The sequence below is a fragment of the Monodelphis domestica genome, chromosome 1 (assembly GCF_027887165.1).
Source record: "Monodelphis domestica isolate mMonDom1 chromosome 1, mMonDom1.pri, whole genome shotgun sequence".
NCBI classification, from domain to species: domain Eukaryota; kingdom Metazoa; phylum Chordata; class Mammalia; order Didelphimorphia; family Didelphidae; genus Monodelphis; species Monodelphis domestica.
This window is the reverse complement of record NC_077227.1, coordinates 542,288,884-542,314,461: the sequence shown is the minus strand read 5'-3', so window position 1 is coordinate 542,314,461 and position 25,578 is coordinate 542,288,884. Positions and strand designations below refer to the sequence as shown.

Genomic DNA, 25,578 nt, shown 5'->3' with positions numbered 1-25,578 from the left:
TTTGTATTTTCTTCCTTGGTTTCTTGCATTTCCATGCCTAGAGAATTCATCATCTAGTGGCCAGCCAACTGGTGATGAGCCTTTCCCATGCTTAGCTAGATTGATCATCAGATAGCAGATATTGTCTTTCCCTAGAATTGTGCTCAAAATTTTTTGAGTTTAGTAGAGTTTGTCAGAGTTTACACTCTTCTTCCACAGAGGTCAAGAACTCAAGGTCACCTCCGTGCCCCAGTGAAGAATAGGACTTATTCAGAGGATTCTTCATGGAACAATCTCCATAATGGTGGAAAGCATTCCTCAATTGATTGCTAATTACAGGCAGCATGGTCTAGGGCATAGAGAGCTGGAATACTTGGATTTAAGTCCTACCTTTGATACAAACTGGCTTTGTGACTTTAGATGGGTCACTTAACCTTTTAGTGGTCTAGCCAAATCCATAAGATTATAAATTGCAAAACATTTGATGACATGCACTGTTAGAGGGAGTTTCTTCACCTGAAAGCTCCATTGCTTATCCTAATCAGACGATCACTGAGCAAAGTAAGTGCCATCTTCCAAGTAATCAAGCATGATCTTAAGCTTTACATAGGAGATGCTTTATAAAGAAGTAACTTTAAGCCTGTCTTCTGCTTTCTAGACCAAGACTTTTAACCAAACATTTAACAAACACTACAGAATTCTTACATTTTATAGACCTTTCACTTGTGTTACTGTTTGCCAGAGGAAATTGTCAAGGTCTGCCTAGTCCTTATACATATTTTTATTAAGAATCCCCTCTATAGATATTCAGAACTTTCTCATAAAATTTTATTGAGTTGAGAAAGGAGTCACACCAGTTGGTGCCTTCTCAATTGCCTCTATGACACACCGAGGTATTGGAGGAGGACTTGTGTCGAGGCCATCGTCACTTAGATTACGTAAAACTGTCATAAAAATTGCTGATAAATGTTTGCTTAGTGGTGATGGTGGAGCTTTGGTATGGAGGCCATTTGTGGTGCTGATCTTTCATTTCACCCATTTTAGGTTGTTCAGCGATGACTATGGCAAGATACAGGCCTACGTGGGACTTGGCGCTTGATCCCTTGGTGTCTTGTAAACTCTGTCTTGGGGAATATCCTTTGGAGCAGATGACAACAATAGCTCAGTGCCAATGCGTCTTCTGTACCCTGGTTGGTTCTTTTGAAACATGTTTTGAAATTATTTCAAGTGGATGACTGGGCTTTTTTTGTGTGGATTTTAAGGGGACAGAAAGCCTCCTACTCTTAACACACACACACACACACACACACACACACACACACACACACACGAAGAGAAACACAATGAGATTTCTTTTTGATCATTTAATTCTACATTCATTTCTTAGGAATTTTTCTCTGAAGAAACTGGGAGCTCCTAAATTCAAACTTTTTAATTAGTGACTATTTATGATTCCAAGGTCATCACCTAGAAAAAAGCAATTTCAAGCACAGTTTAAAAAACCTCAGCCAGATGTGGGTTCTTCTATTCAACAATAAACTTCTTGGCACTGATGGATCACACAATTGAACAACACAGGCTTATTTCTAAATCCAACTCCAGGCCTAGTGTCTGTGTTTAAACAAGGATACACATTTCAGTCCCTGAAGTTATCCCAGTAGTGCCAGATTGGACTGGTTTTAGCATGAGATCATAGTGAAACTTGCTTAGAATTAGGAAAACGTTGTATTTATGAAGTACTTGTTCAGTAGCTCAGCTTTCTCTTATTTCAGTGACTTAAAGAGAATTGCCTAACAATTAGAGCTATCCAGAAGTAGAGTAGACTGCCTTGGGAGGTAGAAGGCCCTCCTGGAGGCCTTTAAGTGGAGGCTGGAGAAATTATATACTTATTCAGGTAGGAGTTAAATGGAATGGCATTGGAATGAGGTCCCTGATAAGAGTTTTCCCCCCTCTTAGAGAAAACAAAAAGAAATATTTGTGTTCATCTAAGTGTTTCTCCTTCTCTGCTAATTTCTTGGGTATTATTTTCATTATAATTTTGTTAGAAAATGTTAGCAATCAACAAAAATGAACAAAAACATTTAAAAAAAAAAACCTTGAATTGGTTCTTTGAAACATATGTTTTGAAATTATTTTATTTTATTTTATTTTTATTCTTATTTTATTTTATTTTATTTAGTCAATTTAGAACATCATTCCTTGGTTACAATAATCACATTATTTCCCTCCCTCCTCGCTACCCACCCTTCCCGCAGCCAACGCACAATTCCACTGGGTTTTACATGTGTCCTTGATCAGAACCTATTTCCCTGTTGTTGATGATTGCACTAGGATGTTCACTTAGAATCTACATCTCCAATCATATCCCCCTCAACCCATGTATGTATTCAAGCAGTTGGTTTTTTTTTTTGGTGTTTTCACTCCCACAGTTTTTCCTCTGGATGTGGATAGTGTTCTTTCTCATACATCCTTCCGAGTTGTTCAGGATCACTACATTGCCACTAATGGAGAAGTCCATTACATTTGATTGTACCACAGTGTCTCAGTCTCTGTGTACAATGTTCTCCTGGTTCTGCTCCTTTCGCTCTGCATCACTTCCTGGAGGTTGTTCCAGTTCACATGGAATTCCTCCAGTTTATTATTCCTTTCAGCACAATAGTATTCCATCAGCAACAGACACCACAATTTGTTCAGCCATTCCCCAATTGAAAGGCATCCCCTCATTTGAAATTATTTTAAGTGGATGTCTAAGGTGCTTTTTGTGTGTGTGTGTTTTCTAGTAGAAAATAAAGCCCTTGTGCCTTTAACACACACACACACACACACACACACACACACACACACACACACACACAGATTCCTGTTTGATCATTTAATTCTACATTCATCAATTAGGAATTTTTCTCTGAAAACCACAAAACAAACAAAACATTTACAAGTCCTTTAAGAAGATAGAATCAACAAAACTGCAAACATATAAAGAATTTTTTTTTCTGTCTTCTTTGAAACTGATCTATTTTGGACCTTTAGCCTTATTTTTCCCTTATTAAAACAAACAAACAAACAAAAAAAACCAAATGAACACCCTTACCTTCTGTCTTAGGATCAGTTCTTAGACAAAAGAGTGACAATGACTAGGCAATCAGAGTTAAGTGATTTGTCCAAAGTCACATAGGTAGGCTAGATTTGAACCAGATCCTCCTGATTCTGGCCTGCTTCCCATTTCTCTGTCTTATCTAGCTGCCTCTTTTTCTTTCCTTTTTTATGCTTTCTAAATAGTTTTGTGAGTATATTTGTAGAACTCATTATTCTGACTTTTTTCTTTCATTATTTCTTAAGCATATTTTTCATATTTCATTAAAAGTTTCAGAGTTATTTTTTGGCACTGTCCTGTTCCATTGCTTCAAGATACCACAGTTTATTCACTTAATTTCTAATTCTTTGTTTCTACTTCCTTTGATATTGCAAATAGGGTATATATATATGTATATAATAATATTCATATTTGTATTGAGAGATCTTTTCTTTTTCCTTTTTAAGATATTTTTGGTTTAGAGTCCTGCTGATGAAATAACTAGGTGAAAAGATATGCTCAATTGTGTAACTCATTAATTTCATGTTATATTAATCCCCAAAAGGTTTGCATAATTCTACAGTCCTAGCAGTGTGTGAGGGATTGTTTTTCCATAACCTTGTCAACAATGAATTTTATTATATTTTTATGTTTGCAATTCTAATGGATGTAAAATAGCAGCTTAAAGGTTTTTTTTTTCATATCTGTGATTTTTAAGGGAATTTAGCAGCATCTTTTCTTTGTAATGTAGTTAAACCTTAAAAAATTGCTGATTCATATATTTTAACCAACCTTCCATTATAAAGTTACTATTATTCATCTTTTAGTTACATATTAGTTCCTTATAGATTTCAGATGCCACATTTTTATCTAATCTGTTTTTTATACACCATAAATTTTTGTCCACATTTGTGGTTTCATTAGTATATAGAACTTTTAGCATGGCAAGACTTGTCTATTGAGGGCAGGTCTGCATACTTCCTGTCACTAGAGAATTATCTGGGATACTGATCAACTTACTTTTCAAGGTTTAAACAACCATTCTATATAATATAGGCAAGATTTGAACCCAAGTTTTCTTAACCCTAAAGTCAGTTCTCTTTCTATTACAAATGAGATATTCTTGTTCTTGTTATTGTAGTTGTATATGGATTACTAGGAAAAAGCAGTACTTTTTATTTTGTTTTGTGATAACAGTGGTTATTTGTTTATACTTTTACTCACCCAACTAGGATGACTCAGAATATTTTATCTTGTTCATATTAGTGGGTAGCTGAGTGGTGCTGCAGATAGAGTAACAGGTCTGGAATCAAGAAGGCTAGTTCAAATCCAACCATACATGGTTTAGTTGCATGTCCTGGGGAAGTCATTTAACCTCTGTTTGTGTCTGTTTCTTCATCAGTAAAATGGGATAATGAATAGCTCATACCCCATAGAGTTGTTGTGAGGATCAGATGAGTTAATAGTCATAAAGTGCTAGTATAGTACCTGGCTCTCTGTCTTTCTCTCTCTTTCCCCTCTCTCTCTCTCTGTCTCTGTCTCTCTCTCAATATATATATATATATATATAATTATTATTATTATTAATCATCATTACATGAAGTTATATTGAACTGGTTTCCCACCTTTACTTAACTCTTTCTATTGAGTTCTAGATTTCATGCCATAGACTTATAGTCCACTGTACTTATTCCCTCTCTCTTTCTCTCTCTCCTCTCTTTCACTCTAACTCTCTTCTCTCTTTTTATCTCACTCTGTATCTCTTCTCTCCCTCTCTCCCTCTCCTCATTTTATGGTTTTTAGGGTGAATATAACTCCAAGGAAATGTTCAAAAGTTGTCTATCTTAAAGAAGACACACTATAATGAATGTTAGAGATATTTCGGTGACTTTTGTTGGGGAGAATTCAAGTGTTTCAAAGGTCATTCAAACACACAGTGAAATAAGTCACACCAAAGTGCAAAGGAAATTCTAGTAAAAAAATTAAATGCCAATAACTGACAGATGATTGCTACATTATAACATAATTAATCCTCAGAAAAGAAGCAAAGACCTTCAGACACATCTGGTAGCTAGAGGTCTTTTATATTAATTCCTCTATAAAACAATTTAAGTTGGAAGAACACTGAGAAGACCAATAAAAACAAACCAAAAAAGCAAGCAACTATTGCTTTTAAGAATAAAATGCTTGTCATAGACACAGTAAAACAAGTACTATAGAAAGAATTGAAGATTGTTTAAAAAGAAGGTTTTAAGGATGAACCACACTTTTATTCAATCCTATATATGAAGACCACATGAACCCATAATATTTGAGCATCAACAGGCTATGAATGCTTCTTTCCTCCAAAATTTTGAGAATTAAAAGATTTCCAGTGAGCCTACAATTTTTGTTCCAACTAAGGAAATGAAAAATCAGATAGTTGTATTGAAATATATATTGAAAGGTATAATTGTTCTAGAATTACAAAGATTCCTACATGGAGGAAAAATACAAGATCATGCATTGTATTATGTTTTATGAAAGGTTAATTATGCTGCTAACTCAAACCTTGATTTACACTACCTCCCTCAGCCTCTTCTCCCCTCTGATTAGAGGTCTTGAGGGTAGAATGCTGGGTTTCTCCTAATGTTTTCCTTTATCTAGATTAGGAACTGGACTTTTGGGCTCATTCCACTCTTTATATGCTGCTCTGCAAGTTTTCAACTCTATGGAACAAGATATTTCCCACACCAGGTTCCTCTGTGGTGCTCTTTAGATTGTAAACTCTTTGAGGGAATGGACTGTCTATATTTTTTATTAATTGTATCCTCAGTGCTTAATACAGTGTCTAATACATAGTAGGTACTCAACAAATGTTTATTGGATTGGATTTATTTGATTGGTTAAAAAAAAATTCCTACATGGAGATAACCATAAATGGCCTGGGAAGTTACCTGATTTAAACCTTTTTGATAACTCATGGATTATGATTCAGGCAGTATTTGGAAAACTAAATGGATTGCTCATCAAATATGCTTAATAACCAATGTGATAAAAAGTACTTCATAGTGATAAGAATTTATGTAAAATTTTATGCTTCAGTGCAAAATCCTGTAAAATGAGATCATAAAAGGACATATTGATTCTAAAAGTATTTTTAAGCTGGTAAATTTATAAATTATATTATTTTAGTTTTTTTACTCAGTCAATTTACTCACTGTTTTACTACTATCATGTTGTCTTTATCTGATACATTTACTGCATACACACCATTTTTTTCTTATATTGATATCATTTTTCTGTTTTCCTCCACAAGCAAATATTTAAAAAAATTGTCTTACAAATTAACTTTTGAGAAAGTATATTTTAGTAGTTTAAGTGAAATTTCCCACAAATCTATAGTTATTATATCAGTGATTTAAATGTCATACTAACAAATTCAATTATCGCCCTATGTGAGTTGGTTCAAAAAGTGAACTCTACAAAATCAGGTATAAGAAAAAGTATGATCAAGATTATGAAACTACTGTTAAGAAAAGCATATAAAGATTATTTGAAGGAACTGGGGATGTTTCACTTGTGGAAGTAAAGTCTTAGGCATAAAAGTTAAAGGAGAAGGTTCTCAGCTCCTGAGAGAAGAATTGGTGACCATGGGTAAGAAGATTCAGAAAAGGTAGATTCTTGTTTGATATGAAGCACATCATTTTAATAGAAATATTCTCAAAATGTTGTTCTGTGCTTTGAGACATCAGGATGCTAGAATCTTTGAAAAATTGAAAATATATCTGTCACTTATAGGATAATGGAAAATCTCAGGATATGTATGAGGAATTTATGACACATTTTAAACCAGGAGAAATAGATAACAAATGTCATCATCAAAGAAATACATATATTACTGAAAAAGACTGATCATGTGACAGAAGCAAGGAAGTACAGATGCATAGCCAATTTGCTCAACTAGTATCTTTTTTTGTGATATCAAGAGAAAGCACAGAAGTCCCACTTGCTTATTGGGTGGAGTCTTTGTACTCTTACCTATAGAATGTGGACATGGGAAAGAATTGCATGTGATAGGCAGACATCAATGGTTTATGACCTCTATCATGGAAGAAATTGTGAACTTGATGATTTCTAAAATTCATTTGCTTTTTTGAATAAAAGCAAAGATTTTTTTAGCAGTTAAAGCTATAGAAAAATGAAATACTGACTCTGGAGAGTAATGAAGTGCTATCTGTGAAGGGTAATGAATTTCCCCTAAGAAGAGAGAAATTTAAGCGAAGGCTTTATGATTTCGTCCAGGGGCTGTTATAGAGTAAATTCATGTTTAGCCATGGGTTGAATTAAGGTGACCTTAGCTGTCCCTTCTTAATCTGAGATTCTGTAATTTCATGTTACTTATTAATATGTAGGAAATATCCTTCAAACAACATTAAAACCACAGTTTAAAAAAACCTTCAACCCAAAGGAAAGGAAATTGCTTGTGACATTTTTCTGAGTTAGGAGGGAGGTGAGGGCTAGAATAGAGTTATTCTATGAGACTAGAAGGAAAAAGAAACACCCCATCCTTCAATTAGCAGATCATAATGGACTCATCCATTTCTGAAGAGATGTACCATCATGGTCAAGCATAAAGCATATTGACATAGACTAAATAATTAGTTTCATGCAAAATTATATTTTTGCCCAAAAAGCAGTTGCTACATTTGAAACCCAATATCATATGGTTCTGTTTGCTGAATGTTTATTTTATCTTCCTATTACTAGCAAGTAGTTCCATGGGAAGTGGCTTCAAAGGCTTATTATGTGGTGGTAGTGGTAATGGAGAGTAAAGGGGGAGCTTCCTCTTACCACATTCCACATTTTCCCCTGATCTCTGAATAAGATTATTGAATTTTTATCCCTTCCATTTCTAGAGATTTTTTTTTAAAACCCTTACCTTTCATCTTAGAATAAATACTGGGTATTGGTTCCAAGGCAGAAGAGTGGTAGGGCTAGGCAATGGAGGTTAAGTGACTTGACAGCTGGGAAGTGTTTGAGGTCAGATTTGAACCCAGGACCTCCCATATCTGGGTCTGATGCTCAATCCATTGAGCCACCCAGCTGCCCCCCTCCATTTCTAGAGATTTGTGCCTGAATAAACAAGCTATGCTCTCAGTCCAATAGAATAGGTGGTCAGTGAATGTTAAAAACAGCAAAATATCCCTGCTCCAGCACGTTTTTCTTAAGCTTATCACTAAATAGCAAAGTGAGGTTGGTTCTTCAAAATATTTTTGGTAAATGCAAAATGTTTGCCAAAAATATTTGAACATTGGTTTGTGAATCAGTGAAGTGTGCAAAAGAGGAAGAACACTGGCAGGTAAGGTGTAGGGGCCACGTGTGCATGTCCTTACTTAAGTGTCAGTGCTGTTTTTATTTATGGCATATTTCCAATCTTTATGAGTAGGGGGACCTCTCTTTAATGTTAAAAAATTATGGCTTGCTAAATGATGAGGGCTGCATTTATTATCAGACCACAAATGCATAATCCATAATAATTTTTCATCATGAACATTTAACATTTTTATTTTTATTGTAATTTTCATAGTATCCATATACATTTAAAATTAGTATCCCCAAATATATAGATATCCTAAAAGTTTTAGTATACTTTTAAACTATTAAAGCTTTAAAAATGCCCTTTTTTTGTTATTAAAACCTGAGACTAAGACTTTTTAGATATCCTCCTTATGCTACTTATTTTAGATATATAATGTGAGACAGGTGGAGTAGAGATGAAGAAGAAAGGTAGTTGTGGCATAAAGGACTTCAGAAGACCTGGCAGGGTTCAAGTCCTGCTTCTGAGACCAAAGGTGACCAAGGGCAAATTAGTTATTCTTTCAATGAACCAAGAAACTTTCTACAATGATCAGCTTCAGATTTTTATTCTTTCGTTTCCATACTAGGAATTCCTCAATGAAGTCCCAGGTGCCAAAATAACAAAATTGTATGGGTAAAACATTATTTATTCAATCATCCATCCATCATATTAAAAAAAATTGTGGCTTTTGCAGTAATTTGGGGCTCTCCCTGGATGTGAGGACCATAGGTTGAAATTCACTGGTATAGTGTAAGCAGCATTAGATTTGGAGGTCAGGGGTCCAAGGTTCAAATTCTGTTTCTGACACCACATGCAAGACACGTTGCAGAAAGAGACCTAAAAGAAGAGACTTTAATCTCTCTGTGCCCCAGTTCCCTCCTCTATAAAAGGAGAGGATTGAACTGGCTGGTCTTTGAGGACCTTTTCAACTCGAGTTCATGTGTTCCTATGAAAGGGCATAGGAGTGAACGTGATGGGGTTGTGACCAAGGGGATTAGAGGGATAGAGGAAGGAATAATTAAGGATGGAGGGAAGGAGGTTCAGGTCCCAGGGCTAATCACATAAATGTATGGATACATAGATAGGTTCTCAAAGAGAAATAAAACCCTTGAGCTTTTAGTAGTCTTAGTCATGATCCATTTCAGCTGTCCAGGAAGCTAAACTGATTTTTAAATTATAATAGGAGCATTGTGTTTGGCTGGGCAGTAATAGTCCTGCTGCTCCTTAGACCCAAGGCTAGACTAGACCTTCAATCTTGTGTACAGATTTGGACTCAGACTCTTTGAGAAGTCCAGTGACAAGTTAGAAGATACAAACACAAGGAGAGATGGCAAAGGACCTGGAAACAGTGAAATGCAGGGATCTTTACTACTGGGGATATTTAGCAAAGAAGAGAGATGTAGGGAAGATTAAAGAGATATATAGTTTTAATAAACCATCTAATTCAACCTCTTCATTTTTACAGATCAAGTAGGTTAAGAGATGGTGAATTAGTTTTCCACAGTCACACAGTATGTAACAGAGTCAAGATTTGAACCCAAGGCTTCTGGAAGGGTTTTTTCTCAATTTGAAGGTCTGTCTTGTGATAGAAAGAGCATGTTTACTTTGTATAGTATCCAGGACACCAGACTGGGGCCAAAATCAGGAAGAGATAGCTATATCTGTTTCTTTGTGAAGAATGTGTGCCTGCTCTTGTTGGGAGTTTTTGTGCTGTTTATAGTTATGGCACGTCACACTGGTTCCCAAATTGCATGAGTAGGTGGTCCTCTCTTTAATGTCCAAAATTTCCATGGTTCACCGAGTTATTATGGCTACACCATCAAGCTAAAATAAATGCATAATTCTTAGTAGTTTTTCATGATAAAAACTTTGAAAGCTCGTATATAGTGAATAATTTCATCTGTTTAAAAATGATGTGTGTTGCCTTCTGAAGTGATGATGAAATTCATGTCACTTTAGATATTTGAGCAGGGGAGGTGATACCATTTACCAGAGGAAAGATTCCTGTTGTGGGCAGATTCTTAAGATAATATGATCTGATGCAACATCTTGTTTTTGGACCAGAGACCAGCATGTTTTTTAAAGAAATTACTTAGGACCAGATGGATATATGAGAAAGATGAATAGGTTATACCTTTGACTGATCTACTGGCTGAAGTTCACCTAGGATGATGAAGATGATAATAACAATAATAATAATAATTATAAAAATGATAGTTAACATTATATAATGCTTTAAGGTGTAAAAATAACCTTATTATGTGATCCTCAAAGTAGATGGGTGCTCTTGTTATCTTCATTTTATTGATGAGGAAAACAAGTTTGCCAAATAATTTGTCCAGGGTCACGAAAATAGTGTGAGCAGGACTTGTATTCTCAGTGGTTCCCAACTCTTAAATCTACAACTTTAAACATTGTTAAACCTAATTATTAATCGAGATAATCTCCCAATCATCATGAACGCACAACCTTGGTTGAAACTATAAAATCGGGTTATTATTTTCTACTGCTTTTGGAATCATCATACCTCTGAAAAGATGCTGAAATAGAAATCTGTGATGACCTTACTAGTGTATTAAAAAAGCAGAAAGGCCCAATTCTTTGTGTCTGTGAGTGTCAAAGGAAAGAATGCTGAGCCCTGAGGGCTCAAGACAAGTTTGACCATTGCTAATGAACTTTTTATCCCTTAACTTTGGGAATCCCACTTAGGATGACCTCTATTCTTCCAGCCTTCTTAACTTGGACTTCTCTAAAACATACCTTCTTTGTAGGAAGTAGCCTTCAGTGATCATTCCCTCCCTAGAATTCCTAGCACAAAATTGGTGCTTATTATATGTTTCCTTGTGATTCATTTGTCAAAAATGAAAAACCTACTTGGGCTGAGAATGGTGATGGAGCATATAGAAGATGTATTGTTTAGTTTAGACATGATCCTTTTTCTCATGGAGCTTGCAATCTGTGGGGAAGAGGGGAATAACCTATACATGCAGATGACATATATTAGATGATAAAGGAATCAGAGCTCAAATAGTATGGAGTTAAAAGCAAGGGAGAAGGTTATTTTCAACAGGGAATGGCTGGGTAGGATTTTTAAAAAACACTTAAAATATTTTATTTTTTCCAATTATATATAATAACAATTTGTAACATTAATCTTTGAGTTTCACCCTTCTCTATTTCCTCCCTGAGATAGTAAGCAGTTTGATCTAGGTCATACATGTGCAAGCATGCAAAACATATTTCCATATTGGTTGTGTTGTGGAAGAAGACCTAAAAATCAACAACAACAACAACAAAAAATATGAAGAAAATAAAGTGAAAAATTGTGTGCTTTGATCTATATTCACAGTCCAGTAGTTCTTTCTCTGCAGGTGGATAATATTTTTCATGAGTCCTTTGGCATTACCTTACATCATTGTATTGCTGAGAATAGCTAAGACATTATTGTAGCTGATCATCTTAGAATATTGCTGTTGCTGCATAACAATGTTCCAAGTTCTGTCCATCAGTTCACGTAAGTGGGTCCAAGTTTTTCAGGAATCCTGCTCATCATCTGTTATAGCAAAATAGTATTCCATTACAAGCTCATACCACAACTTTTTCAGCCATTTCCCAATTGATAGGCAGCCTTTCAAGAAAGCTTTTGCTTCAAGTCTTATAGTGAGGGAGTCCCTCTGTTTACCAAGATAATTCATTCCATTATGGGATAGCTTTAATTGTTAGGAATGGTTGTTTTTCCTTCTATTGAGCCAAAATTTGCCTCCCTACAATCTGTCCTTCTGCTGGGCCCCAGAAGGCAGAACTAACAAGTCTAAACCTTCATCTAAGAGGCACTTTGAGATACTTGTAGAAGATTCAAGCAGCGATAACACTGCCAACCAATAGACTTGGAGGCATGAAAATTCAGGACAATTTTAAAATCCTGTTCAGAAGTGCAGGAATTTAGCATGCTTCGGGAAGTAAAATATGAAAGAGGATATGGAGATGTGGAGTTTGTTGCTGTTTAGTTGTTTTTCAGTCACATTTGCCTCTTTTTAACTCCTCTTGGGCTTTTCTTGACCAAGATACTAGAGTGGAATGCTATTTTCTTTTCTGGTTCATTTTATAAATGAAGAAACTGAGGCCAACAGGGTTAATGACTTTTACATGGTTACACAGTAAGTGTCTGAGGCCAAATTTGAACCCAGATCTTCCTGTCTCCAGGCATGTTACTGAACCCATTATGCCATTTAACTGCCCTATACTCACAGTATTAAATAATTTTAGTTAATATAGTAGGACAGAAAGTTTGTAATGAAAAGTATAAAGCTGAAAGCATTTTCTGAACTGATCCTAACCTTTTAAGGTGTGATCCAATTTATAATCCTATAAAGTGGAGAACTAAGGCAGTGTTAAATAATGAATAGGACCAGTGTGAATGTCAGAAGCTCTGGATCTGTGCCTCTCCTTTGCCATTTCTTAATTTTGTGATCATAGTTAAGTAAGACCACTTTATCCTACAACCTCAGTTTTCTTAAGAGCAAAATGGTTATAATACTTGCACTGCTTATCTTTCAGAAGTGAGGTAAGGAATTGCTTTTAAATGCTGAAGTACTATGTGAAGACCAAATTGTTGATATTGCAGTTATCATAATTTAATTATTTCCACTTTACATGAAAATTAGAAAAGGCAATGTGGGTCAGTGAGAAGAATGCTGACTCCCTATATGATCATAGGCAAGTCAATCACTTACTCCATTTAAGCCACAGTTTCCTAATGTTGAAGTTTGGCTAGATGTTTGCTGATGATTGTTTTGAGCTCCAATCTCTGATTCCATCATTTTCCAAAAGAGTCAGTTTTGCATAAACAAATCTAAGATTAGAAGGGAAATAATTAGCTGAGATTTTGTGTGTGTGGCAGATTTCACTTATAAAGTTCTAATTTCCAAAATGTGTATAGATACAGATAAAGATATAGATAGAATTGATACTGATTTCAAGAATAAGAGCATTTCTAAATCTATAAATATAACCTAACTACAAGAGCATGCATTTCTCAAGGGAAGAAACTTGGGTGATCTATAATCATATAAAGAAACTTTACAAATCAACTATTAATTAGAGAAATGCAAATTGAAACAGTTTTTATATTTCTTTTCACACTATCAATGTTGAAAATGACAGAAAGGAAAATGATAATGTTGGGAGAGCTTTGGTGGAGAAAAAAGCATATGAGTGTATTTATTGGATCTATTAATAGGTACAACCATTCAGGAAATCAATTTGGAATTATACAGAAAAGGTTACTTAACAGTATGTGCCCTTTGACCTAGCTGTAACATTGCTAGGCTTATACCCAAAATTGATCAAAGAAAGAGAAAAAATTCAATGTTTACAATGTTATTTATAGCAGCTCTTTTCGTGGTGGCAAAAGAAACTGTGAACTAAAAATGGAAATGTCTATCAGTTGAAGAATGGCTAAATAAATTGTAGCATATGAATGGGATGGACTGTACTGGAAATAGATATTTCAAAGAGCCATAAAAAGACTTATATGAACTGATACAAAATGAAGTGAGCAGAACTCAAAGAAGAATTTTAAGATGCTAAATCTTGAGTGCTTTTATAAACTGATGACAAAAAGAATAGGTAGAACCTGGAGAACAATTTACACAATAACAAAAACATAGATACAAATTTTGAAAACTTTAAGGAACTATAATGATTAAAATGACCTTTCCTCATTCCAAAGGACCAATCATGAAAGATTCTTTCCCCGAGAGGTGATAGATACAGGGTGCAGATTGTGACATATGTGGAAATACACACACAGATTGATTTTGATTAGTCATTGAGACAATTGCTTTGCTTCACTAATAGCTGTTAAAAATGTTCCCCTCTGCATAGGGTAGCAGGGAATGTAGATATCTAATAATTTTGAAAAATAGAGAGGTTGAGGGAGTGCTGTAGATGTGGAATAGTATGCTTTATGTTGTACTTTAAGATGAGATCATGGTATTGTATTGATTTGACTTAATTGTTTTATTTTGTTAAAATAGTCCTCACAAAGTCTGAGTGGTATGTAATGTTTTTCATGTAAAAGCAAAATCCATGAGTAAAATCTTTCTAAGAAAGATTGATTCAGTATTAGAGGGAAGAGTAATGTTAGAGATATGTTACAAGACTAGCATGTGTTTTTAGCATTGTTAAATATCAGATAAACTATATTTGATCTCCCACACAAATGTGTAGAGTATTTCATATATATCTAATGCTATGCTGATGTCTGCCTAAAAGTCGTCATGCTCAACAGATATAAGGGACCAAATCTTTTTTTTTTTTTAAACCCTTACCTCCTCTCTTGGAGTCAATACTGGATATTGGTTCCAAGGCCGAAGAGTGGTAAGGGCTAGGCAATGGGGGTCAAGTGACTTGCCCAGGGTCACCCAGCTGGGAAGTGTCTGAGGTCAGATTTGAACCTAGGACCTCCCGTTTCTAGGCCTGACTCTTAATCCACTGAGCCACCTAGCTGCCCCCTAAGGGATCAAATCTTAATGATCTCCCAGATAAATGATCAAGCCTCCCTTAACTTTATTTGGTAGATAACAATTTAAGAGGGTATGCATATAATATACTCTTTCGGTCATAGAAACATTATTCCATTTATTTAATCTAATGATTTCATTCCATTATCCTTTTTTTTTGGTTGTTTGTTTTTCAGATGGGAGGAAAGCAAAATTTCCTGTTAAAATAGTTTGCTTTTAGAACCCAGAATTCCAGAGCTAAGAAAACCAGAGTAGTGATTTTTTTAGTTCTCTATCATAGCCACAAAATAAATAATCAAATTTCTTCCCATATGTTCTGTATGCAAAACTGTCTCCAGATATGTTGCTGTAAGATATCCATCTCCCAGACACCAAGAATTCCTTGCAGTTAGAGTAAGTTCTGTACAGGGAATGATCATAACCAGTCTAGTCTGTTATAATTCATGACTGGGAAAGCAAATCTCTCCCTTTTTCATTTAGGAGGAGGACAGTGTTCAGAAAGAACTGGAAAAGAAACCTGACTTCAGCTTTCAGCTCTGATAGTGACTAACTGTGGGATGTTGTAGAAGTTGTTTAACCTCTCTGAGATTTTTTTCCCCTGGTAGTGAAATGGAAATAATACTTCTGGCAAGATGGTTGTGAGGAAGAGGCTTTATAAACCTTCAAGCATTATGTATGTGTATGTGTCTATGCGTGGTGGTCTACAGGAGGAATATGGGGTGTGAAATCCCACATTTCATTGGTATCCCATTCCTTTAATTAAGAAAGTTTCTGTTCCTCTGCAGTCAGCAATGTTCTGCAAATTGTATTCTTAGAGGAACAAAATGTTAAAGTGTCTCGTCTATACTGCCTGCATAGTGTATGAGACCAGATCTCTATTCACTATCTCACACTTCTTCTCTTAAGTGCTGCTGGTGTTATTTTTTATAATAATTATATTAAGCTTAATTTCTGATTTTTAAAAAGATGTCCTTGCTTTAGAATATTGGTATGGCATGTTTGCATGTGTATTATCCCACACAATTTTATAATCTGTAGCATTTTGCATGTGGATTGTATATATATATATGTGATGTGCAAAATACACATTTAACATATATACATCCACTTATGTGTAATATTAGCTCACATTGCTGTAGCGCTTTAAGGTTTGCAAACTGCTTTTCTTGTAAGACCTTTGTGAGAGCAGTAGAGCAAATGACAAAACTTGTTTTCTAGATGAGGAAATTGAGGCTTATAGAAGTTAAGGGACTTGCCTATGACCATACAGATAGTAAGGGTCAGAGTCAAGAATCAAACTCATGTCTTCTGCCTTTAAATCCATTATTCTTTCCTTGTATTCATGTGCAAAGACATGTGTGTGCATGAATAAGTGTGCACATGTATGGACATCCAGGCACAGACACTGCATTTTTATTGAAACCTTCTCTTTGGGTGTACATGTTCTCTTGTTTATAGCTTTAAAAAAAGTAGCAGGGAAAAGACATTGAGTAATGGCTGACTAGTAGTTCATCTTGCTATTTTCCTATTGTTAGTATCTGTCTTCTGGAACACAGGAAAGAACTTAGAAATCACCAAAAAAGACTTGAAGAACTAAAATAATTGCTACAAAGCCTGGGCGTAGAGTCTCTTTACTAGTTTATGAAGAAGGTTGTACTTGGACAATAGTAGTGATGACTGATTGTAGGGAAGGAAACAAAAAAACCCCAAATAGCAGACAAAGGTTTGTCCTGTGTGTCTCCCACAATGATTAATGGATGGATGCTAATTATATTGCACTTGTTCCTGCCACAGCCAGAGAAAAGGTGAAATTATATTCAGTGTATCCTCTTTAGGGACAAAATGAAATGTTTAATACCTTTTAGAAAGATTTCCATCACAGATGGTTAAAATAAAGTTTTCATATTTTAAGTTTCCATTATGTAAAAAATTCATTCATCTAGAATAGCTCTTGTTACAGTGAAATTTTCTTGTGTTCAGTTCAAGCCAACAAACTTTTATGATGTATTATATGATATTTTTAATAGTATATGACCTGAATGCACCCTTAATCCTTTGTGTGTACATTGCCATATGCACACATACACACACACACATAACCTCTTCAGCTGAAGGCTTGACAAACTTGTATGGCCAGCGGGTAAGGAGGTTCCAAGAAGCAAATAGGGGGTTGCTATTAGGGAAAAATTATGATTAGAGCTGTTCAGAACTGTAAGGAACCACCTTAGGGATGTAGTAAATTCTCTTTCACTGTAGATCTTCAGGCAGAATCTGGATTAACCAATCCAATTTGTAGTGGGCATTATTTTAGGTTGAACTGAGGGGCCCTTTCTCACACTGGAATTTTTATAATTGTGTACATCTTCCTTTGGTAGCTAATGCCATTCTTAGCTTTCTATGGGTCTTATTTTCCTTCCAGGGAGAGGGTTCTTAACCTCAGGTTTATAGATTCCCAAAGGGTTTGTAGATAGATTTCAGAGTATCCATAAATTTATATGAGGAAAAAATGACAACTTAATTTTTACTAATATTTAGATAAAATTTAATATTCCCTTCATTTATAAATGTAAACAATAAATGTATTCTGAGGCCATTAGTGTCCATAGTATACCAAAATGTTTTATAGTGCAAAACATTTAATAATCCCTGTTCTAGGACATTCTAGTACTATTCACCAAACAGAACCCTCCCAGACACTAGTTTTTCTAATTTTGTCTTCCCAGCTAAGGGTTTTCTCTTTGTTAAGATACCTGTAGGTCCATTATTTCCTTCTTTTCCCTTTAAGTTCTTCTCCTGCACATCTGTCTCGCATTGTATTTGTTTGATTTTTTCCCACCACCACCTACCTTTGAACTTGTTCTTTTGTTTAGAGTCCACAGGATTTAGAGTTTAGAAGGGATATTAGAGATCTTCTAGTCCAGTCCCTTCAATCAACAGATGAGAAAATCAAAGACTCGGAGGAATTTAATTGGTCAAAATTGGCCAAAAAACTAGTGGAACAAGGATCCTAACTCAAGTCTTCTGTCCCTAGATATCATCAGGCAATAAAAAGAACTCGGGGTCTGAAATCAACCAAAGTAGGAAAGAGTTGGCTTTGAACCCTAGCCTTGCCACTTATTACCACTGACATTTTTAGCCTTCTTGGTCCTTAGTTCCCTCTTCTGTAAAATGAAGGGATTAAACTATCTGACTCACAAAACCTTCAGCTCTGAATTAGTGATCCTAAGTCTAATGCTTTTCTTTCTTTTTGTAGCTTACTCAATCCTACTACAAACGCAGTTCTTTGATTTTATTTCTCATGATGCTTTCATGCAGTAGACATAACCAGCCTTCACTCCATTATAAGGTCCTTCAATTTTCCAGGTCTGGTTTGTAGTGGGAATTTTTTTTATGTTGAACCAAGGGTCCTTTCTGACACTGGAATGTTTGGTCTAAGCTTGAATTGTAACCTCCTTTAACCTAGGGTTTAAAATGTTACAAACAGCTGCCTTTTCCCTTACAGATTGCATGGAGGTGGGGAGGGTGGATATGGATTAAATATATGAGCTAGGATTTTTCTGCTCTTCCCAAATCCTCTAATCATTCCCACTCAGCCAGCTCTAGCAATGGCAGTCAGGAATCTATAGAAAAGTGATTGGTGTTTTTTTTTGTTTGTTTGTTTTGTTTTGTTGTGGCAGGACATTAGCACCAGAACCAATTTCTTTCCAAATACTTGTATCAGAATCTGCCACCAATGATGATTATAGATTTAAATTTGGAAGAGACATCAGATACCAGTTGAATCTAAACATACCATTTTACAGATGAGAAAACTGAGGAACAGAAGGGTTTTGTAACTTGTCTGAGGTCACATAGCAAATGGCAGAACTGAGATTTTAAATCCCCTCAAATGATTACAAACTCAGCCCCTCTTTCTGGTGTATTATGCTGACTTCTGTAAAAATGAAAAAATAAATACTGGTAGCAATGATCTGAGCCATACTGATGCTTATTTAGAAAGTTGTAAATCACAAAATGTCAGGGTTCTGACCTGCCCCAGCTTGGCAAAAAAGACCCAGTGCTTATACATCAGCTAATATATATAGTCAAATTGCACAGGCCATCCCCCTCCTTAAAAGGATCATCTCTTCTCAGAAGGGGTGACTAGAGAAGGTCTCTTCTATGAGGTAATGATCAATTCCACTTATAATAAAAGCCAAGAACATCCTTGGAGCTTCAAAGCCCACTGAGATAGCCCACTATGAACACATGTGCACAGCTTCCCTTGGCAAGGATATCTTGCCAAGGCTTTCAGAGAATTTTCTTGGTGATTCTTACTCATAACATAACCATACACAATTATTCAATTAACTAATAATTGGAATTATTCATTAATTAATGGTTATTAATTAATTAAAACATATCAGTGGATAGAGCTGGATCTAGAGAGTCAGGAAAACTCATCTTACTGAGTTCAAATCTGGCCTTAGACACTTACTAGTTGTGTGATTCCAGGCAAGTTGCTTTGTTGGCCTCAGTTTTCTTATCTGTTCAGTGATCTGGAAAAGGAAAGGACAAATCCTTCAGTAGCTTTGCCAAGAACATCTTAAAAGGGCTCACAAGGAGTTAGACAGGTCTAAAACTGAACAATAAAAAAACAGAGAGATAAGATGAAGGAATTTATAGTACTTAGTCCTCACACTATAATCATTCATGGTTCTAGTGTGATTATTTATAGACTTTCCCTGGGTCCTAAGTTTTAAAGTTGCAGAGCTGTATTTGAATTCAGGCCTCTTGATTTCAATTCCTTTTCTATTTTCACTGGACAGTGCCTTAGGGAGTAACTTTCTTAATGAATTCTACCTGGAGGGCTTACCTTCCAGGAAGGAGTTAAATTCCCTGGCTTTAGGGCAGTGACACTGAGGACTGTGAACTTTGAGTAGGAAGAGATCTTTGTGAAAAATTAGGGGGAGTAAATTGGTTGACTCCAGACTTTAGAGGAAAAATTTGTACTGAATCTATTTAAAAAAAAAGTAGAATTCATCTAGTGACAGAGGAGGAACAGTGCCTTCTAGGTAGAGAAAACCATGAGAATAATGTCTTTAGGACACAGAACCCCCACCTTGAATTTTCAGATGACTCTCTGGAGAGAGATTATGGAAGGGACTCTGAGAGAGACCTGGAGACCTAGATTTATATTGTAGCTTACCCTCTATGATGGTCAATATATTACTTGACTTCTGAACCTCAGTTTTTTTCTGATGAAAAATGGGGATTACAGCCTTTGTTCTATTTACTCCATGAAGCTGTGGGAAAAAATGCTTTTGAAATCCTAAAGGGCCATAAAAATGTTGATGGTGATGATGATGTTGGAAAGGCCAGATTTTCTTGTAGGGGGAAACTATTACTATCTTTTCATTTTTTTTAAGTAAACATCTTTGGGTAATTCATGCCATAGAGACTTGTCAGCAACATGGAATTTCTGCAGTATGGAGAAAATGTAATGTAGAAAACATAATGCGTCTAGTGAAAGACACTGCAGAGGTTTCCATGTGTTGGCAAGGGTTGTTTGAGTTTCTCCTGGCTGCTAAGCAAGCCTTCTTTCTCTAGGGAATTAGTAGGAAGCTTGGTGTAGTGCAGTGTTGCTGAGTGCTGAAGCTTCTCTTAGTGCCCTTGACAATGGCTACTTTAGGAAAGGCTCAGGCTGGTGGCACATGGTTAGAATTTAGGATTGCTGGTTGTTACAGCCTGTCTCTGTGTAAAACAGTGAATTTCAGTTTTGTTTCCAAAGAAAATCAAAGCTGGAAATAATACCTTAGAGATCATTTATTTGAACCCATTCATTTTACAAATTGGGCAATAGATCACTGAGTCAGGATTTGGACCCAGACCTTCTGGCTATTGTAAGGGGTAAAAATAAAAGGGTTGGACTAAATATATGAGTGTGGTCACTAGAAATTAATATATCTCAAGTCAGAATGACTTTTTATGATAGTTTATTTACAAACAGAGAAAGAGTAAAAGTAAGGAAATCAGAGAGAGTAGATATTTACTCTGGCCTGGTCCAAACCAGGCAGGGCTTCAGAGGTCCCAGCAAAGAGGGGCCCAGAGATAATGAAAAAAAAGAATTTTAACCATGAGGCCTCCTCCAAGATGAGGGGCCTCTCCGGAGGCTAGTACCTCCAGAAAGCCAGGAAAGAAAGCCTTTTTCACTCACCCACTTGGTAGTCCTAAAGGAAAATCAAAAACAGTTTGAGGTTCCATGCTGGAGATCCTCCAGGGTCAAGTTGAAGACAAAAAGCCCTGGTCACAGGAAGTTCTTGCCACTTTTTAAAAGACCCTTCCTTTCATCACTCTCCACTTTATGTGGACAAATTACAGCTATAGCTTTGCTTAGGACTGCCCAGGGTTATCTGATTCATCACTCACTATAGCACATGTGGGTCACAGACCTCCCCATACTTAAGGATAAGTGGGGGTGTATACTTTTCTTGTGTTTAAATATAAAAATGGGCAGGGGAGAGTTAATCCCATCTTCACACTACCAATATTGTTCTTTCCATTATTTCATAACTGCTCTCTCCCGTTGAAATATTCGGTAGATATTCAGTAGAATATCAAGTATATGAAATGCTAAAGTGGTAGGCCTGAGGGCATCTAGGTTGCCTCAGTGGATAGAGTCCCAGGTCTGGAGATGGAAGACCTGGGTTCCATGACACTTTCTTACTTTGTGACTGTGGCAAATCACTTAACCCCAAATTGCCTAGCCATTACCCCTCTTCTGTCTTAAAATTCTTGCTAAACCAGAAAGAGTTAAAAAATAAATTAAATGGTGAGTCCAGTGTCAGAAAAATCATGATTTGAATCCTGATTCAGAGACTTTCAAGTTGTATGACCCTAGGCAAGTCACCTAAGCATATTTGAGTCTGTTTCCTCATCCTCATCCTCATTCTATATCATCAGTATAGTTGTTGTGAAGATCAAATGAGATAAAAAGTGTTTAAGACACTTTACAGACTCTAAATAGCTTATAAATGCTAACTGTTGCTGCCAGATAATGACCTGAACAGTCTAATAATATTTTACTGAATCATCAGGTTTGTTTTACCACTTCTGCTTCTTGGCTGTGTTCCTCAACATACTTAGCAGCAGGAGAAAAGCCTGAATCCAGATATTGGATGTCAGAATATTTAGTTCATAAGTCTAGAGATCATCCAATTATCTCTTTGGCCCTCCTCCCCCCACTTCCACTTTACAGATGAAGAAAATGAGTCTTATGAAGAAATAAATGCCCAAAGTCACAGCTGGAATAAGATAGTAGAACTAGGATTTAAGCTGGAATAAGATAGTAGAACAAGGATTCAAACAGAGATAGCCTTGGGTTGGATCCTAAATTGTTCCAGTGGAAATTTATATTGAACAGAAGGAGTTCATGTACAAAGATCCAGGGGTATGGGTCAATTTATCATCTACATATTATTTCACACATTAATATGATATTACCTTATTATTCCCCTAACCCAAATTAGAAGGAAATCTTCAGTTAGTATTTGTTAAAATGGAATTCTTCTCTGCCTTTCATGGATATATGGACTATAAGATTTAAAGCTGAAAGGAACTTTTGGGGGGCCATTTAAACTGACTTCTGAATTCTACAGGCAAGAAAATTAAGACCTGTGGAAAAGATAGGACTTGCCCAGGGGCCCAGGTGCTTAATTGGTATCTGAACCCAGGGTATCTCATGGCATTTTCTATTTTCCTATTATGCCACACAACTTGTCCTAAAAAAGCCCCCCAAACAAAAAAGTCTGCTATTCTCTATCCCATTGATTCTTCAAATTACCATGCATTCTAGGATGTCATAAATTATCTCATGGAGGATATTTACTTCTGTGATTATGATTTTATCATCATGGATACATATTGAAGCATACTGCAACATCTCTAAACTTCTGTAAACCATAGTCATGAGTTTCCATAGCTGAAGGCATTAATTACTGAGTGGTAAACCTAGTGGGGAATCTCTTTGACCTCAGTTCCTTGCATAACATATCTAATCTGCCAGTGAACCTGTACCTCAAGTCTTCTCAGCATGACAGAATATTCCAAAGAACACAAGTTCATCTATAAGGTCATCACAAGGCAATAAGGCAGAAATTTAGAAGTTATACAAGATTTTCAAATTTAAATGAACTTACATTATTTTGATTAATGGGAAATATATGCATGGACATATCACTTTTAAAAGGAACGATCAAAGTTGCATTTAGATTATGAGCTCCTTGATTACTTTTGGATTCCTTTGTGTCCCCATTGCTTAAGACATTGCTTGGTACCTACTAAGGACTTAATAAATTCTTTGACTACTCAGTAAGAAAAAAACAGGATATTGTTGATAAGAGGAATTAGTTGTGCTATTGCTTCTTAAAATCTCATCGACATTGACTATTGCATTATTTTTTGCTTTAGTTTTTCCTCTCTGATTGGTTTCAGTAAGGAAATATATATCCCCATCTATCATATCTAGTTCATCATCCCAACCTCAGAGTTCCTTTAATGTGAACATTTCACCTGTAGCATGTCAGGCCCCGTGAAGGTTATGATAAAAGATTTCAATGTTCTAAGTAGATTTTAATCTTGTTTTGTTAGGACTTTTTTGTTTCAGAACTTATTTAATTTTCTTTCTAGTTTGGACAAGATGTGGACATAGTGTTCCCTTAGCTAAAAGAGTCATATATCCTATTAAAGAAAGATTAGATAAAGGGTTCTGATTTCATCCAGATTAGTATATCAATTAATTCCTAAATTCTTAAGCATCCATTAAATCATCTACACCAGGGCATAGCCAAATAAGTCTTGCCTTTTTCTGTGCCACACCAACACCTCTCCTTAACTAGAATAATGAACTTTGGAACTAGACTTCCAGAAATGCTGTCCTTGACTCTCACCCTCCCACAGACAACCTACTTACTTTTGGGGCACATCCCAAAGCAGAATTGACTAGATTTAAGGAACAGTCAATAGAACCTCATTTTTGGCTCTTGATTTGATCTGTTTCAGATCCTAGTTCATCCTGTCCTACCATCCACCAAACACTAAGACCTAAATAGCAAGGCCATTTTGTCCTTTGCTCTGCTACCTCCTATGCACCCTTCCCTTGTTTTCCACCTTTTCCAGAGTAAATAATAATCAAATAAATATTTGAATATTACCATGGCTACTGGAAAGAGCATTACAATCTACTGTTCCCCTGACCACCCATGAGTGACTAAAACAAAGCTTCCTTTCCTTGCCACTACTTCCTGATACGAGTTATATCCCTTAGTAGAATATAAGCGAATATGGTTAACACTTTTGTATTTTTATCCTCAGTACCAAAAAGTTCTGTGTGACTCATGGTGGGTACTTTAATATTTGTTGATTGATTGATAAGAGAGGCACCATGGTATAAGGTAAAGAACACTAAATTTTGAGTCAGATGGGGTACCTGCATTACCCAGGGAAATTCCCTTTCCATTTCTGGATGTTGTCATCTATAACGTGAAGGATTCAGTCTGGATAATTTCTAAAACCTGCTTCAGTCCTAAATCTTCTGTTCAAAATGCTATACGAGGAATCATTGTGATGAAAACAGCTCTTCTCTTACATAGAAATGTCAGAATACTAAAAAATGGTTGATTAGGGCTAGAGGTGTTAAGATGGAGAAACTCTTTGTGTACTCCCTTCTCTCCTCACAAAATCTTGTGGACTTATGTTCTCAATAAACACAGACCTAAACCGCCTGCTCTCCAGACCTCTGGTGTTGACAGAGCAGAGCTTATCACAGACACTGTGATCCTCAATCCAGTTTTTTTTTACATGTTACAGCAACTAGCATAAAAATGCTGGTTTTTGGGGGTTTTTTTGGGGGGTATGTTATTAGTGATAACTAAAGGAAGCATGATGATTTGTATGAAGTTCTGCCTGATTAGTTGTCCTTTTTATAGTTGTAACAAGCTGCTCCCTACAATTGTTAAAATAATTTTTTTAAGTTTAGACTTTTTTGTGAACCTTTTGGGAAATGAAGTTAGAAATATACGACTTCTTCAAATAATATCCTTGTCACTGGGTACACACCACTGACATTTCTCCTTTTTAGAACCAACTCTCTCAGTTACTTGAACTACATTCCTCTTAATTCCAGAGGGAGCTGCTTCCTTGAACCAGATGTGCTGGAATGTTCAGATGGTGTAGGCACTCATCTGGCCAGACTAACAAAAGTTCATATAATCAGTGATACAGGCTGCTGCTCATAAAATCTATCTGGGGGGAAAAGCATAATCTTTCCACCTTACAAATAGGGAAAATGAAAGTTAAATGACTTTTTCATAGTTACCCAGCTTTAATTACATAGTTGCATGGTAAGTAATAGAACTAGGCAGGTAGGTGGCATAGTGGACAGAATACTAAGTGTGGAATCCAGAAGATTCATCTTCATGAGTTCCAATCCAGTTTCACTTACTAGCTGTATAACCCTGGGCAAGTCACTTGATTCTGTTTGCCTCAGTTTCCTCATCTGTAAAATGAGCTAGAGAAGGAAATGGCAAACTAATACAATATCTCTGCCAACAAAACTACAGACAGGGTCACAAAAAGTTGGACACAACTGAAACAACTAAAGTGATGAAACTAATATAGGAAAG

The 25,578-nt window shown here is 35.9% G+C and overlaps 1 protein-coding gene and 1 long non-coding RNA gene across 12 annotated transcripts in view; one reads left to right on the top strand and one right to left on the bottom strand.

The window, feature by feature from the left end:
- The window catches only part of RNF144A (ring finger protein 144A), a 161,347-nt gene that overhangs the window by 78,926 nt on the left and 56,843 nt on the right, over positions 1–25,578 (top strand). For all 11 annotated transcript variants that reach the window (XM_056813346.1, XM_056813338.1, XM_056813347.1 and 8 more), the window contains one exon: positions 1,024–1,169. In XM_056813346.1, the coding sequence (XP_056669324.1) occupies positions 1,035–1,169 (135 nt within the window). In that variant the 5' untranslated portion in view covers positions 1,024–1,034. The remainder of the gene's footprint in view (positions 1–1,023; positions 1,170–25,578) is intronic.
- Positions 11,518–19,955, bottom strand: LOC107650693 (uncharacterized). The gene is made up of 3 exons (XR_001626482.2): positions 19,395–19,955; positions 13,127–13,245; positions 11,518–11,946 (listed from the first exon to the last, which is right to left on the bottom strand). It is a non-coding gene; the product is annotated as an uncharacterized LOC107650693 (long non-coding RNA).